General features: G+C 40.6%; 1 protein-coding gene across 1 annotated transcript in view; it reads left to right on the top strand.

The window, feature by feature from the left end:
• SETD1A (SET domain containing 1A, histone lysine methyltransferase) overlaps positions 1–14,235 on the top strand; it is a 960,878-nt gene that overhangs the window by 162,885 nt on the left and 783,758 nt on the right. The window contains exon 5 of the mRNA XM_086932054.1: positions 7,150–7,420. Coding sequence (XP_086788180.1) covers positions 7,150–7,420 — 271 coding nt within the window. The remainder of the gene's footprint in view (positions 1–7,149; positions 7,421–14,235) is intronic.

Here is a 14,235-nt window from a genome sequence, read left to right as displayed (position 1 = left end):
TGGTCTACAAACCCGATGCACCGGGGCACATCTCTCACATATACTCTCTCCCTCCTCGATATTCTTCTGGAATCTTCAATATTATCAGGTTGCCATTTAAGTATGAATCTTCCTAGTCTGTTCTCTCCTTTTCCTCATCAGCAGCAGCTCTCGCCTTTCTCTCTCGCTTGCAGCAATGTCAATCTCTCCTCTCTCATTTTTTTTTTTTTATTTTTTTTTACAACTCCCTTTAGTCACACTAGCTATAGTCTTTATTTCTGCATGTCCCACCCTCAAAAGTTACAAATCTTGATAAAATGCGAACTCTGATTGGGCAGGGACAGGGGAGTTGTCAATCATCTCATGCTGTCATATTCAATTTAATAATCATCTTTTGTCTAACAAACCCTTCCCCTCATTCATTATTCTTTCTTAATTCCTTTCCCATATATTTAATGTTGCAAATCAAAAGAACACTCTGAATGTAGTTCCACAGTTGAGAAGAGGTTTCACATGGTTTTTTGTTCCTTGGCTCTTGGCAGTGCTCTATATGGCACAATACGAGACCCTGTTTGTAGATAACAACAACCCATATAAGGACAAGATTCTACAATGGTGGCGATACATAGATGACGTCTGGCTCCTGTGGCAGGGGAGCCAGACCGAACTTTTAGCATTCCACGATTGGATCAACCATAGACATTTTGACATCAAATTCTCCATCGAAACAAGTACCACGAAAATGACGTTTTTGGACGTCGAGGTCACCTGTGAGGAGGGTAAACTTAAAACATCTTTGTTTAAGAAACCAACTGACAAGAACACCATCCTCCATCACAAAAGCTACCACCCCAGAAGTTTGAAGTCTAACTTGCCGTATGGGCAAATGTTACGTATCCGGAGAAATTGCTCTGACATAGGCGACTATGACCAACATGCACAGACATTCTGTAATGAAATGATCCATAGAGGATATCCACGTAAACTTTTGAAAAATTCTTATAAGAGGGCGAGATTTACTCCTCGGGAAACTTTATTGCAAACCAAGGAGAAGAAAGAATTGGACAGATTGGTATGCGTTGCCACCTTTGGGCCTGACACCCACAAGCTCAGACAGGCAGTCCTAAAAAACTGGCACCTGTTGGAAGACCTAGAATGTTCCTTCCCACGCCCCATTTTCGCATATAAAAAGAATCTGAGTTTGGGCCAACAAATCGTGAGAGCAGATCTCCCGAAGTCTCAACCAAAACATGATCTCCGTGCGCTATGGGACATGAAACCATTAGAGGGACACCATAGGTGTGGCAATTGTGTTTCATGTGGCAGTACTGTTGAAGGCATTGAGTTTCAACATCTAAGAATTAAATGGAAGCATCTTGGTTTTTCAAATTGTAAAACCAAAAACATAATTTACGCCCTCATCTGCCCATGTTCCAGGATTTACATAGGCAAAACAAATCAGCAGGTCAATCTCCGAATAGGACATCATAGGTCAAGGATCAAAAAGAAAATACTAACAGCCCCGGTGGTTAAACATTTCATTGAGATGTCCCACAATGAGAATGACTTTAAGTGGACTGTTTTACACACAATGAGTCACGTACAGCGCCCCGCTGACATTGACAAAATGCTACTCGAAAAAGAAGCATACCTCATTTTGAAATTCAACTGTATAATGACTGGCTTGAATAACATGTCAGAATTGTCAAGAATATGAGACTTTGTGTCACACTGCCGGGTCGTCACTGTTAAGACGACTTTATGTTTCCAGGAAGGATGTAACACTTTTGTTCTGATTTAAGATAGTGTGATGTAATCACACTGATGCGTGTCTGTGAGGGAACTTGCCTGCATCTTATAAGTTTCCATTGTGGGCACTGTCAGATCAACTCTGTTTAGCCTGCAAAACACTTGACTTTGTACTTTACGTACTTCAAATCCCAGAATGCACCCTTCCCATAGCGGCCTCCCTTTAACTATGGCAAAAATGGCCGCTGCTGTCACATACGAACAGCGAGCAATTGAGGAGCATCGTACTAACGCAGCTGAATTAGAAGGCTGACTAAGGTAAGCAATACAAACGGCCGCGCCGGTCAGTTTTGTTTATAACATCAATCCCACCAACCGCGCAGTGACCTTGAATGCGTCTTTTCAGAAAACGACGGATTCGTGATCGGAAGACGCCGATTACAAAAAGAAAGCGATTCCGACACCCTACAGCCCCGGCTGGGGCCGTAGACTGGGGGCGAGAGGTGGTGCCTTGCTCAGCAAGTTTAAAGGTACGAGATCCACCGCATTCCGCTCGTAGGATTTAATGTATGTCAGCACGGCAACTATAAACAACCACACACTGACTAGTGTATTACCCATACAGGCACATGGGAGATTCATTGACGGACAAACAAAGTATCCCCACAGTGGTGCACGAGACAGATATGACAAGTTCGTCAAACATAAAAACATCCGATTGTTTATCTAAGCATCTCCATCTATGTCAAGCAGGTATGTGTTGTCTACACAGGATTTAAAGAAAAGATATCCCTCCGCCCCTCCCTATGTTGCAAGACCGCTCAACTTAAAGTATGAATTCCTTAATTTTTAACAATAGGTTGTTTGCAATGCCCTAAGATCACGCATTGTAAAATGTGGAAAACACCTTTTGTTCATTCTCTAGATTGGTGTTTGTGTTGAAGTGGCCCCGGTTGTGACCTGAATTAAGGATTGTGTCCGTCAATAGAAACTACCACAGGCCAACCTCATAGGAACTTCCAGGTATTTTTAATTCCATCCATACGGTGCTATCTTTGAAGAAGGGGCCATTTGGTTGTATTAAAACGCGTTTTTCTACATCCCAACAGAATATTAACAAGAGCCCTGATGATAGTTTGGACACTTTTGGCCCGAACTTGAAACTCGTCGCATCGGCGGCAAATCCAGCAAGAGCTAATCACAACATTTAGTGTGTTTCAAAATACAATTGCCTCATGCTTTCTTGCTCTTGTATTGAACTGGCTCTCCTTACATCAAAAGTCTTTTACGAAATGGTTTATTGTATATTTCAAAATTGTGGCACTGTAATATGCATTGTTTGTTGGATGTAACACTTGAAGTTTTCTTTTTGTGTAATTTGTAAGTGTTCTTTTGTTAATTGTGGATTGAATAAGATTGTTAATAATTTATTGTATTTTGTATTCTCTTTCTGCCATTCAAAAAAACTTCAAATAATTGTTTAAAAAAAAGGTATAAATAAACATACCGATGCACCGGGGCACATCTCTCACATATACTCTCTCCCTCCTCGATATTCTTCTGGAATCTTCAATATTATCAGGTTGCCATTTAAGTATGAATCTTCCTAGTCTGTTCTCTCCTTTTCCTCATCAGCAGCAGCTCTCGCCTTTCTCTCTCGCTTGCAGCAATGTCAATCTCTCCTCTCTCATTTTTTTTTTTTTTTTTTTTTTACAACTCCCTTTAGTCACACTAGCTATAGTCTTTATTTCTGCATGTCCCACCCTCAAAAGTTACAAATCTTGATAAAATGCGAACTCTGATTGGGCAGGGACAGGGGAGTTGTCAATCATCTCATGCTGTCATATTCAATTTAATAATCATCTTTTGTCTAACAAACCCTTCCCCTCATTCATTATTCTTTCTTAATTCCTTTCCCATATATTTAATGTTGCAAATCAAAAGAACACTCTGAATGTAGTTCCACAGTTGAGAAGAGGTTTCACATGGTTTTTTGTTCCTTGGCTCTTGGCAGTGCTCTATATGGCACAATACGAGACCCTGTTTGTAGATAACAACAACCCATATAAGGACAAGATTCTACAATGGTGGCGATACATAGATGACGTCTGGCTCCTGTGGCAGGGGAGCCAGACCGAACTTTTAGCATTCCACGATTGGATCAACCATAGACATTTTGACATCAAATTCTCCATCGAAACAAGTACCACGAAAATGACGTTTTTGGACGTCGAGGTCACCTGTGAGGAGGGTAAACTTAAAACATCTTTGTTTAAGAAACCAACTGACAAGAACACCATCCTCCATCACAAAAGCTACCACCCCAGAAGTTTGAAGTCTAACTTGCCGTATGGGCAAATGTTACGTATCCGGAGAAATTGCTCTGACATAGGCGACTATGACCAACATGCACAGACATTCTGTAATGAAATGATCCATAGAGGATATCCACGTAAACTTTTGAAAAATTCTTATAAGAGGGCGAGATTTACTCCTCGGGAAACTTTATTGCAAACCAAGGAGAAGAAAGAATTGGACAGATTGGTATGCGTTGCCACCTTTGGGCCTGACACCCACAAGCTCAGACAGGCAGTCCTAAAAAACTGGCACCTGTTGGAAGACCTAGAATGTTCCTTCCCACGCCCCATTTTCGCATATAAAAAGAATCTGAGTTTGGGCCAACAAATCGTGAGAGCAGATCTCCCGAAGTCTCAACCAAAACATGATCTCCGTGCGCTATGGGACATGAAACCATTAGAGGGACACCATAGGTGTGGCAATTGTGTTTCATGTGGCAGTACTGTTGAAGGCATTGAGTTTCAACATCTAAGAATTAAATGGAAGCATCTTGGTTTTTCAAATTGTAAAACCAAAAACATAATTTACGCCCTCATCTGCCCATGTTCCAGGATTTACATAGGCAAAACAAATCAGCAGGTCAATCTCCGAATAGGACATCATAGGTCAAGGATCAAAAAGAAAATACTAACAGCCCCGGTGGTTAAACATTTCATTGAGATGTCCCACAATGAGAATGACTTTAAGTGGACTGTTTTACACACAATGAGTCACGTACAGCGCCCCGCTGACATTGACAAAATGCTACTCGAAAAAGAAGCATACCTCATTTTGAAATTCAACTGTATAATGACTGGCTTGAATAACATGTCAGAATTGTCAAGAATATGAGACTTTGTGTCACACTGCCGGGTCGTCACTGTTAAGACGACTTTATGTTTCCAGGAAGGATGTAACACTTTTGTTCTGATTTAAGATAGTGTGATGTAATCACACTGATGCGTGTCTGTGAGGGAACTTGCCTGCATCTTATAAGTTTCCATTGTGGGCACTGTCAGATCAACTCTGTTTAGCCTGCAAAACACTTGACTTTGTACTTTACGTACTTCAAATCCCAGAATGCACCCTTCCCATAGCGGCCTCCCTTTAACTATGGCAAAAATGGCCGCTGCTGTCACATACGAACAGCGAGCAATTGAGGAGCATCGTACTAACGCAGCTGAATTAGAAGGCTGACTAAGGTAAGCAATACAAACGGCCGCGCCGGTCAGTTTTGTTTATAACATCAATCCCGCCAACCGCGCAGTGACCTTGAATGCGTCTTTTCAGAAAACGACGGATTCGTGATCGGAAGACGCCGATTACAAAAAGAAAGCGATTCCGACACCCTACAGCCCCGGCTGGGGCCGTAGACTGGGGGCGAGAGGTGGTGCCTTGCTCAGCAAGTTTAAAGGTACGAGATCCACCGCATTCCGCTCGTAGGATTTAATGTATGTCAGCACGGCAACTATAAACAACCACACACTGACTAGTGTATTACCCATACAGGCACATGGGAGATTCATTGACGGACAAACAAAGTATCCCCACAGTGGTGCACGAGACAGATATGACAAGTTCGTCAAACATAAAAACATCCGATTGTTTATCTAAGCATCTCCATCTATGTCAAGCAGGTATGTGTTGTCTACACAGGATTTAAAGAAAAGATATCCCTCCGCCCCTCCCTATGTTGCAAGACCGCTCAACTTAAAGTATGAATTCCTTAATTTTTAACAATAGGTTGTTTGCAATGCCCTAAGATCACGCATTGTAAAATGTGGAAAACACCTTTTGTTCATTCTCTAGATTGGTGTTTGTGTTGAAGTGGCCCCGGTTGTGACCTGAATTAAGGATTGTGTCCGTCAATAGAAACTACCACAGGCCAACCTCATAGGAACTTCCAGGTATTTTTAATTCCATCCATACGGTGCTATCTTTGAAGAAGGGGCCATTTGGTTGTATTAAAACGCGTTTTTCTACATCCCAACAGAATATTAACAAGAGCCCTGATGATAGTTTGGACACTTTTGGCCCGAACTTGAAACTCGTCGCATCGGCGGCAAATCCAGCAAGAGCTAATCACAACATTTAGTGTGTTTCAAAATACAATTGCCTCATGCTTTCTTGCTCTTGTATTGAACTGGCTCTCCTTACATCAAAAGTCTTTTACGAAATGGTTTATTGTATATTTCAAAATTGTGGCACTGTAATATGCATTGTTTGTTGGATGTAACACTTGAAGTTTTCTTTTTGTGTAATTTGTAAGTGTTCTTTTGTTAATTGTGGATTGAATAAGATTGTTAATAATTTATTGTATTTTGTATTCTCTTTCTGCCATTCAAAAAAACTTCAAATAATTGTTTAAAAAAAAGGTATAAATAAACATACCGTACTAGATTTAAAGAAATTGTTTATTTGGTCCTCAAGTATAAATTCATTGAGAGAGGGGGCAAGCTTTTTGTACTTCAAATTTATATAGGGTCCAGCCCTCCCTCAGCTCTGCTAAGGACCTATCTCCCTTTGTGCGCGGATTTTTAGTAATAAACATATCTGCTGGATCTTTGAGAAATAGAATATTTTTTGGAAATAAATACTTGTGTAAATTTGGAATTTGTTAAACAGAATTTCGAGGATGTCTGACACTGAGTGGTGTAGATACTATGTATAAACAGTATCTGGTAATATCTAATATTTGCTGTGCTTTTTTTTGTGTTTTCTCTTTTTAAATAGGGTGGATTTAGAAAGAGGAAACACAGTACTGTTGCGCTTTTAAGCTTAGAGGATGATAAAAAAGAACATGGTTTTTGCCTTTAACAGAACACTTAAAGAATATAGTTTAGTGTTCAGAGAACCTGCACTTATGAGGTGATATTTCGTGCTTAAGAATTAAGTGAAGACTCTTGTGACTTGTAACTAGAATTGTGTTTAGCTATTGCTTACTTGTTGCTCAAAGTGTGCACTTTTTCCAAAATGTACCATTCTGGTTAGTGTGCGAGAAGAGATGAGGAACTGTAGTCTCTGTCTACCCTGCAGTCATCTGTTGTATCATTCTCTGACCTATGCTCTTCTCTTCTTTGCCAGTTGGACGAGCATTATGTTGGGCAAATTCCTCTAAAGGAGGTAACCTTTGCCCGTCTCAATGACAACATCAAGGAGCATTTTCTATCCGAAATGTGCAAAAAGTTTGGGGACATTGAAGAGATAGAGATCCTCTACAATCCCAAGAACCGAAAACACCTGGGACTGGCAAAGGTTCTCTTCACGAGCACTCGTGGCGCCAAGGAGACTGTGAAGAATTTGCACAACACCTCAGTCATGGGCAACATTATCCACGCCCAGCTAGATATCAAAGGTGAGTGAGGGTTTATTGGCACTTTTTATCACCTTTTACATAGTGAACACCCCTAACATCACCTTTTGTGAGTAGATTCCCTGCACCAAGCTGGTGATTCAGATATTTTTTAGTTATTCAAGCAATCAGTTTTTTTCTTAGAAAATGGACATACTTTTGAACAGTACAGAGTCTAATGTCCACAGTGAGAATCGTTAATATATTGTAGGTGTTTTTGAGGTTGGATTACCATGTTCTGTGTTTAGTTGATTTAAGCCACAGATTGACATCTGTTTTCAGTGCACTAAATGTGTTTTTGTATGCAACAGTAATTTTTAAGTTCAGCTCCTACTGTTGAGCCAAGGCCCTTTGGCTTGCAACTCTTCTTTGATTCAGCTGTACGCAGTGGAAGAGTGCTTTTTGACTTCGAAGACTACCCAAGAAGAAGCTTGGTGAGTTGTTTGGTGGATTAGGCTGCATAAGTTGAATTCCTCAGAATGTATTAATATGCCCTGGGCCATATCCCGGCCAGTGAAGCTTCATTTTCTGTAGGTCAGACCACTCCTCCCCCATTCAAGGGGCCATGTGGCAGTCAGGGGCCATGTCACTGGAGGTAAAGGTTGTTTGTCACGGTTGTCCCTCGGTCCTTCCTACTATGCCTCTGCAAACCAGGCCAAGTACAACCTGTTCAGCACTTTAACTTTAATCCGTGCTCGGAACCCAAGTCTCAGTGGTTCCTCCATCCCATCTTGGGGGTAAGTGGTATTAGCTTTATTATGGCACCAGAGGCAGTTACCACTCCTGAAGTTATTGCTCGGTCTTTACTGCTCGAAGTTATTGCTCTCAGTCTTTACTGCTCAGTCTGTTTTTAGTTTTACCTCACATGGTGCATCAGTCAACGATGAATCGGTACAGCCGCCCAGCTTCCCATCTCCTGTGCGCTTGCACCTTCTCTTTTTAGAGGTGGTTTGCCAGCCATCAGGTTTGTTCCCTCACCCCTTCTGCAGTCCTGCGCTATCATAGTCCTTATACATAAAACGTGTGTATTAAAAAGTACATTTCTCTTTCAGGTGATCCTCATCAATAATCATAAGCACTGAATATTCCTGCCCATGTGCGGGACCCCGGAAACAATATAAAAATATATATGTAAAAACACATATATCTCGCTCCACATATATGTACGTACATATATTATTTTACTCACACCAATGCAGCCCCAAAACTGAGGCTAAAACAATACTGCAATTAGTAAGGAAACAAAAAACACATTAGGTCAAATATCCCTTAACTTTGTGTTTTAATGAGTAAAACCACTCATAAATCCTGAAAATTGCTAATAAATAGACATTGTTAGCCCTCAGGCTGCATTGTTAAACAATTTATTTAACAACAAGGGGTGGTGAGGGACAGAGTTTCTGAATTAAGCAGAATACTCTCACCCATTCAAGAGATCAGGGGTAGATCCAACACCTTTTTTTAGCTCACTGCACCATCCCAGTTCAGAACCCGGCTATATGCAAATAAATCTGTTCCTGTCCCAGTGCATGATCCTTCAGTCAGGATCCTGGTGAAACCGCTCCCTTTTCTTTTTGACTTTCAGTCAAAAAATATTCTTATTTTACTACAGTTTTTGTTTCACTCGACGTCTTTTGGTTACTACTACCTTTTTTAGGCTTAACATTTTTTTTTCTGTCAAAATGCCTTCCCTCTTTGACAAATGCCCTTCATCTGGCAGGAAGAAGGCCAAGACTGACAATCATCCAGTCATTCTTCAAGTTCCTGCGAACACTGTCAGTTTTTATCATCCAGAACTCTCAAAGACAGGGAACAACACATTTAAAACAAGTCCAAAGTGGCATAACACAAGTAGAAATTTCGTCACATCAGAGAAGCCCCTTAGGATAGCATAAGGACAAGTCACCACCAAGTTGTTTAGATACAACTACTATGCATGATTATGTTGATCATGGTGATGATGAGGAAGGACCTGAAGTGGGTGATTATAATCCAGGATCAAGCAACGAGCACAAGAAGTGAATGTGCCAACTATGTGACACGTGTATCGGCTTCTCCATTCCTTCTTGCAGCTAGCTCACCACCAGATGATTTAGGGGGAATTCCATGCTATTTTATAAAGAGCTGCCAAGAGGTTTGATCTACCGTTCTCGTTTCAGCAAACACGCTGTTTCCTGTATGACTTTATGGAGTCAACCAGAAAATCTGTGAGATCCATACCAATTACCAACTATATTTGAGCTAAGAGCTTCCAGGTGATGAAGAATCCTGCTACAGTGCCAGCGGTAATATCCAGACACAATAAGAAATTCAATGCACCAGATAATTTGCCAGGCTATTTTATTGGTCACACTATACTAGAATCTGGTTTTGCAAGCAGCACGAAGATCAGAAACCCTGATACCACCTTGTTCAGCTCCTCCTGACAGGGAAAGCCGGAGGCTAGTTAACATAGGAAAGAACCTTTCTGCCATGGAGGCTATCATCATAACATTGTCCAATGCTTTGGCTATACTGGGCAGGTATGACCGTCGGATGTGATCAGACTTAATGCAGCTCCTAGATTCTCTGCTGAAGGAAAAGAAGGGGGCAAGAGCTATCCTTCAAGAACGAGAAAGAACATCCTCTGAAATTTTATGTACTGCAACTGACTTAGCTCTCACTAGTTTTAGACAAATGACTGGAGCAGCTGTACTGAGAAGGCAGGGTTGGTTCAAGGTAACTTATTCAGACCTGAGTACTATAGGAGACAGTGACAATGCAGTGACACTGGTTGCCTCTGTCGATCTAGCACCCTTGAATTTAAGAGACACTCAGCAATTATTATAAATATTGGAAGTCCATCTCGTCCGACAGATGAGTCTTGGACATCATTCTGTATGGACACACTCTAGAATTTATTCAAAAATCCCTTTGCAATTCACCCAGCAGGAGGTCATATTGATATCTTTGTTAAGAGAGGAAATACAATTTCTTATGCCGAAGGGGGCAATAGAAGAGGTCCCTCAAGATAATAGCATTAGTTTCTACCCTATCAAGAAAAAAAGACATACTTCTGTCAGGCAATACAAATCATTCCTAGGGTTGGTATCCTCATGCATTCTTCTGATCCTAAACTGTTGCTTGTTCAATAGGGCTTTGCATGAACAGATGGACAAAGTGGATACAAGACAAGGATTTACTCAACGATGTTATTCGTATATCAAGGGAAAGGATACAGGCTATGAAATGGTGGGCAATAGAGGACAACATTTCAACTTTTCACACCAAACTACTTTGTCATGACATCAGATGCTTCCATGGAATGTTGGGGAGCACATATCCAAGAAATTGAAGTAAGCAGGAAGTGGCAACGAGGAAAAGAAGCAGCACATACATTTCCTAGAACTGAAAGCGGTAGCCTTGGGACTTCGGGCTATCTTACCAAGACTAAAGAAGTCTGATATCTTGATTTGAACAGACAAAACAACCACAAAGTTTTTTCTGAATAGGCATGGTGGACTGAGCTCACACCTTCTGTCCAAGGAGGCACAGGACATTTAGAACTGGTGTTTCCAACACAAGGTCTCCATGAGAGCGGAGCATGTACAAGGCAAGGAAAACCAGTGGGCGAACAACTTATACAGGTCTCTGAAAGATTGCCACGAATGGGAACTGCCAGAATATAAGATCAACAGAATATTCAACACATGGGGAACACGGTCTCTAGACCTGTTTGGTACCTCGGCAAACAGAAAATGCCAATATTATGCAAGCAGATTCCCGCACAAGAGATCATGGGGGAATGCACTCCAAATATCATGGACAGGTATGTTCTTGCATGCCTTTCCGCCAATACCTCTAATTCCAAGAGCTCTGAATAAGATGAAAAGAGAGCTGTGCCAGATAATCCTGAAAGCTCCGACGTGACCAAGAGAACTTGGGTATACAGAGCTCGTACTAATGTTCGAACAGTGTCACACTCCACTCAATCCAGTCCCAGGATTGCTCTCTGGAAACAATTGGCAAGTGAGTCACTCAGTTTAGCAGCGTGTATCCTGAATACGACTTTCACCCGCTGAACATTTCTCAAGAATGCAGTGACATACTGGCACAAGGCAGAGCAGTGTCAACCGATAAATCATATGAAGCAAAATGATTACGGTTTTTTAATTGGTGTTCCTCTAAGTGTCACCCTTTCTCTTCAACACCTGCACAGGTGTTACCGTACACCTACTAAGCTCAATTTGGATTGTCTCATAGCTCAACCAGAGTCAATCTGGTAGCAATTTCAAGAATCTGGCATTCCAGAAATCAAAAGATCTCTACGGTTAGACAGACTGATAAAGGATTTTTTAAAAGGACTTTTTAGGGCTTATCCTCCAATTAGGAAACCACCAATTCCATGGCAGCTGAACACATTCTAGTTCAACTAATGAGGAGGACGTTTGAGCCTCTACATAAGGCAGATAGCAAACATCTTACATGGAAACAGCTCTTCTCGTAGCCCTTACATCTGAAACAAGAATTAGTGCAATACAAGCTATTACAGTTCAGAGGCCATACTTGTATCTCAAGGACAGAGCTATCCTACGTACTAATCCTTGCTTCATCTCGAAAGTGCCTACAGATTTCCACCTCAAATAACCTATTGTCTTAAAGTAATTCTCTAAAAAATCCTAAAATGAAGCAGTAAGACCACTTCATACCTTAGATTTTAAGATGTGTTTTAAAATTCTATATAGAAAGAACAACAACTTTCACAAGGTCCTATCAACTCATGCTTGCCTTTGCATCTCCGCAGAAGGGTTAGGCAAGTTCAAGAGTTGGTGTAGCAAGATTGGTGTCTGCGAAAATAGCTTTCTGATACACTAAAGCGTGAAGACCACTTGCATCCAAGGCGTGCTCCCATTCAAGAAGAATTGTAGCAACCTCTCCTGCTCTGTTCGCAGGTGGATCCTTGCCAGACCTAGGCAGAGCCGTCACATTGACGCTCAGGCATACCTTTACCAGACATTACTGCCAAGATGCTGCAAACAATAATGATGTGGCGGTGGGGCCAGCAGCTCTTCACAGTTTATACACTCGTTCTTCGAAATCTGAGGTGTGGCGTCACTGTAGAGGAGGAATGAGGCAGAAGCTTATCTCTGATTGGTTGAACTTTGATTCTACTCAAAACGATGTGGATTGATTTATATATTCCTATGGGACCTGTAACTTACATTCTAAAGCAATTTACTACTAGTTACAATTACTGTGAGACTCCCACCTCGGCGACGGACGATTCAAGCATGTGAATTTATGAAAAGTAAATACTGGAGAACCACAGTGTACAGATAAACAACTTTTTTTTCTTTTCAAAATGATCTGAAGACTCCTCTGTTATGAAATTACCAGTTGTATTCTGTTTCCTGGCTTTTCTACCCTAACCCATGCCTATTAATTTCTCCCATTGGTTCATTGTTAGGCATGTCTGCTCTTTTCTACTAATTCTTTGTTAATTGTGCCGTTTGCAAAAGCACCACACTACTGAATTATTCTGAAAACAAACTAAAAAGCTTGTCAAATTTATAGCTGATTGGGGAGTAATTGTTTAAATAATTACTTTTCTGTCTTACCAGCTCCAAAATTCCAACTCGCTTTTCACATCCCAAAACTACTTGATCCCCTCATGTGGTTCAAGAACCAATTTTAAACAGCAGCAAGCCTTTAAAAAAATGAACTAAAACCTGTGTCCCACACGTTTCCTGAGGCTCTTAAAATGAAAGAAGCCCATTTGATTAGGCAGGTATTCCCCTTTTCTCCAATTACTCCCAATTTCCATAACCTTGAATAAACCTGCCAAAACTTTTTTTCCTCTCTAAAGTTACTATATCTTAACAATGGAGTCTTCGTGTAGCTCATGTTGTCCTACCATTCTTTATAATGTTGTAAAGTTATTTTTGGAGTTGGGGAGTGCCCACCCCCTTAACTAACACAGTGCTGTTTTCTTTGATCCACACAGGGTACTTCGAAATAAGCCAATAATTTCTTGAGTCTCTTAATAAATTAGCCTTGAGAAAAACTTTTGAGGTACTGCTGTTTGTTAAATATTTGACTCCCCATTGTGAGAGGATATTTCACTGAGCCTCAGAATTATCCATAATTTCCCCCCAAAAAGTGTTGCAATCAACATAGTATAATGCATCCTAACATTTCAAAGCAGTAGCTGTTCTATTGACATTTATATTCGGTTTTACATATTGATTTTGTATTCAGAAATAAAAGGAAATTCACTAAGAACGTCTGGCAACCTTGTTATTTCAGTTTTGTTGTTCTGTTCAGATGTCAGTCACATTCCTTAGATTCTCCTGAAATACAGGGGCTGTCGTGAAACCCGTTATATACAGCCAAATACTGAATAAAACCTGCAAATAAAATTGGAGAAAGTGACCCTGTTAAGTGCCCCTACTGAATTCACACAGGACCCTTTTCTTTTGACAAGTAACCGATTGCAAGCCCAATTTCACAATTTTGTACACCTCTCTTTTTCTGTGAGATCTCCATGGAAGTTTTCTTCCACAATAATCTTTTAATTAATGATATGATTATTAAGCACCTCTATTCCCTTATTACCTCTGTGCTTATGTTTGGTAAGATCATAACACATAGTTCTGTTACATGCTTTCACTGTGTGAACTTAATTGTTTTTCACCTTCATTTTCTTCTATCTTGTGAGACAGATATGTCTTTCAAGAATCATTGAAATTGTTCCCAAACTATATTGCACTCACCTGTTTCTTCATTTAATGCAAATAAATCCTTAACCTGTTCTCTACAATTTTAAGGGAAACAAATGG

Source organism: Lissotriton vulgaris, chromosome 7 (assembly GCF_964263255.1).
Source record: "Lissotriton vulgaris chromosome 7, aLisVul1.2, whole genome shotgun sequence".
Taxonomy (NCBI): domain Eukaryota; kingdom Metazoa; phylum Chordata; class Amphibia; order Caudata; family Salamandridae; genus Lissotriton; species Lissotriton vulgaris.
The sequence above is the reverse complement of the archived record's forward strand: the minus strand, read 5'-3'. Positions and strand labels throughout refer to the sequence as shown.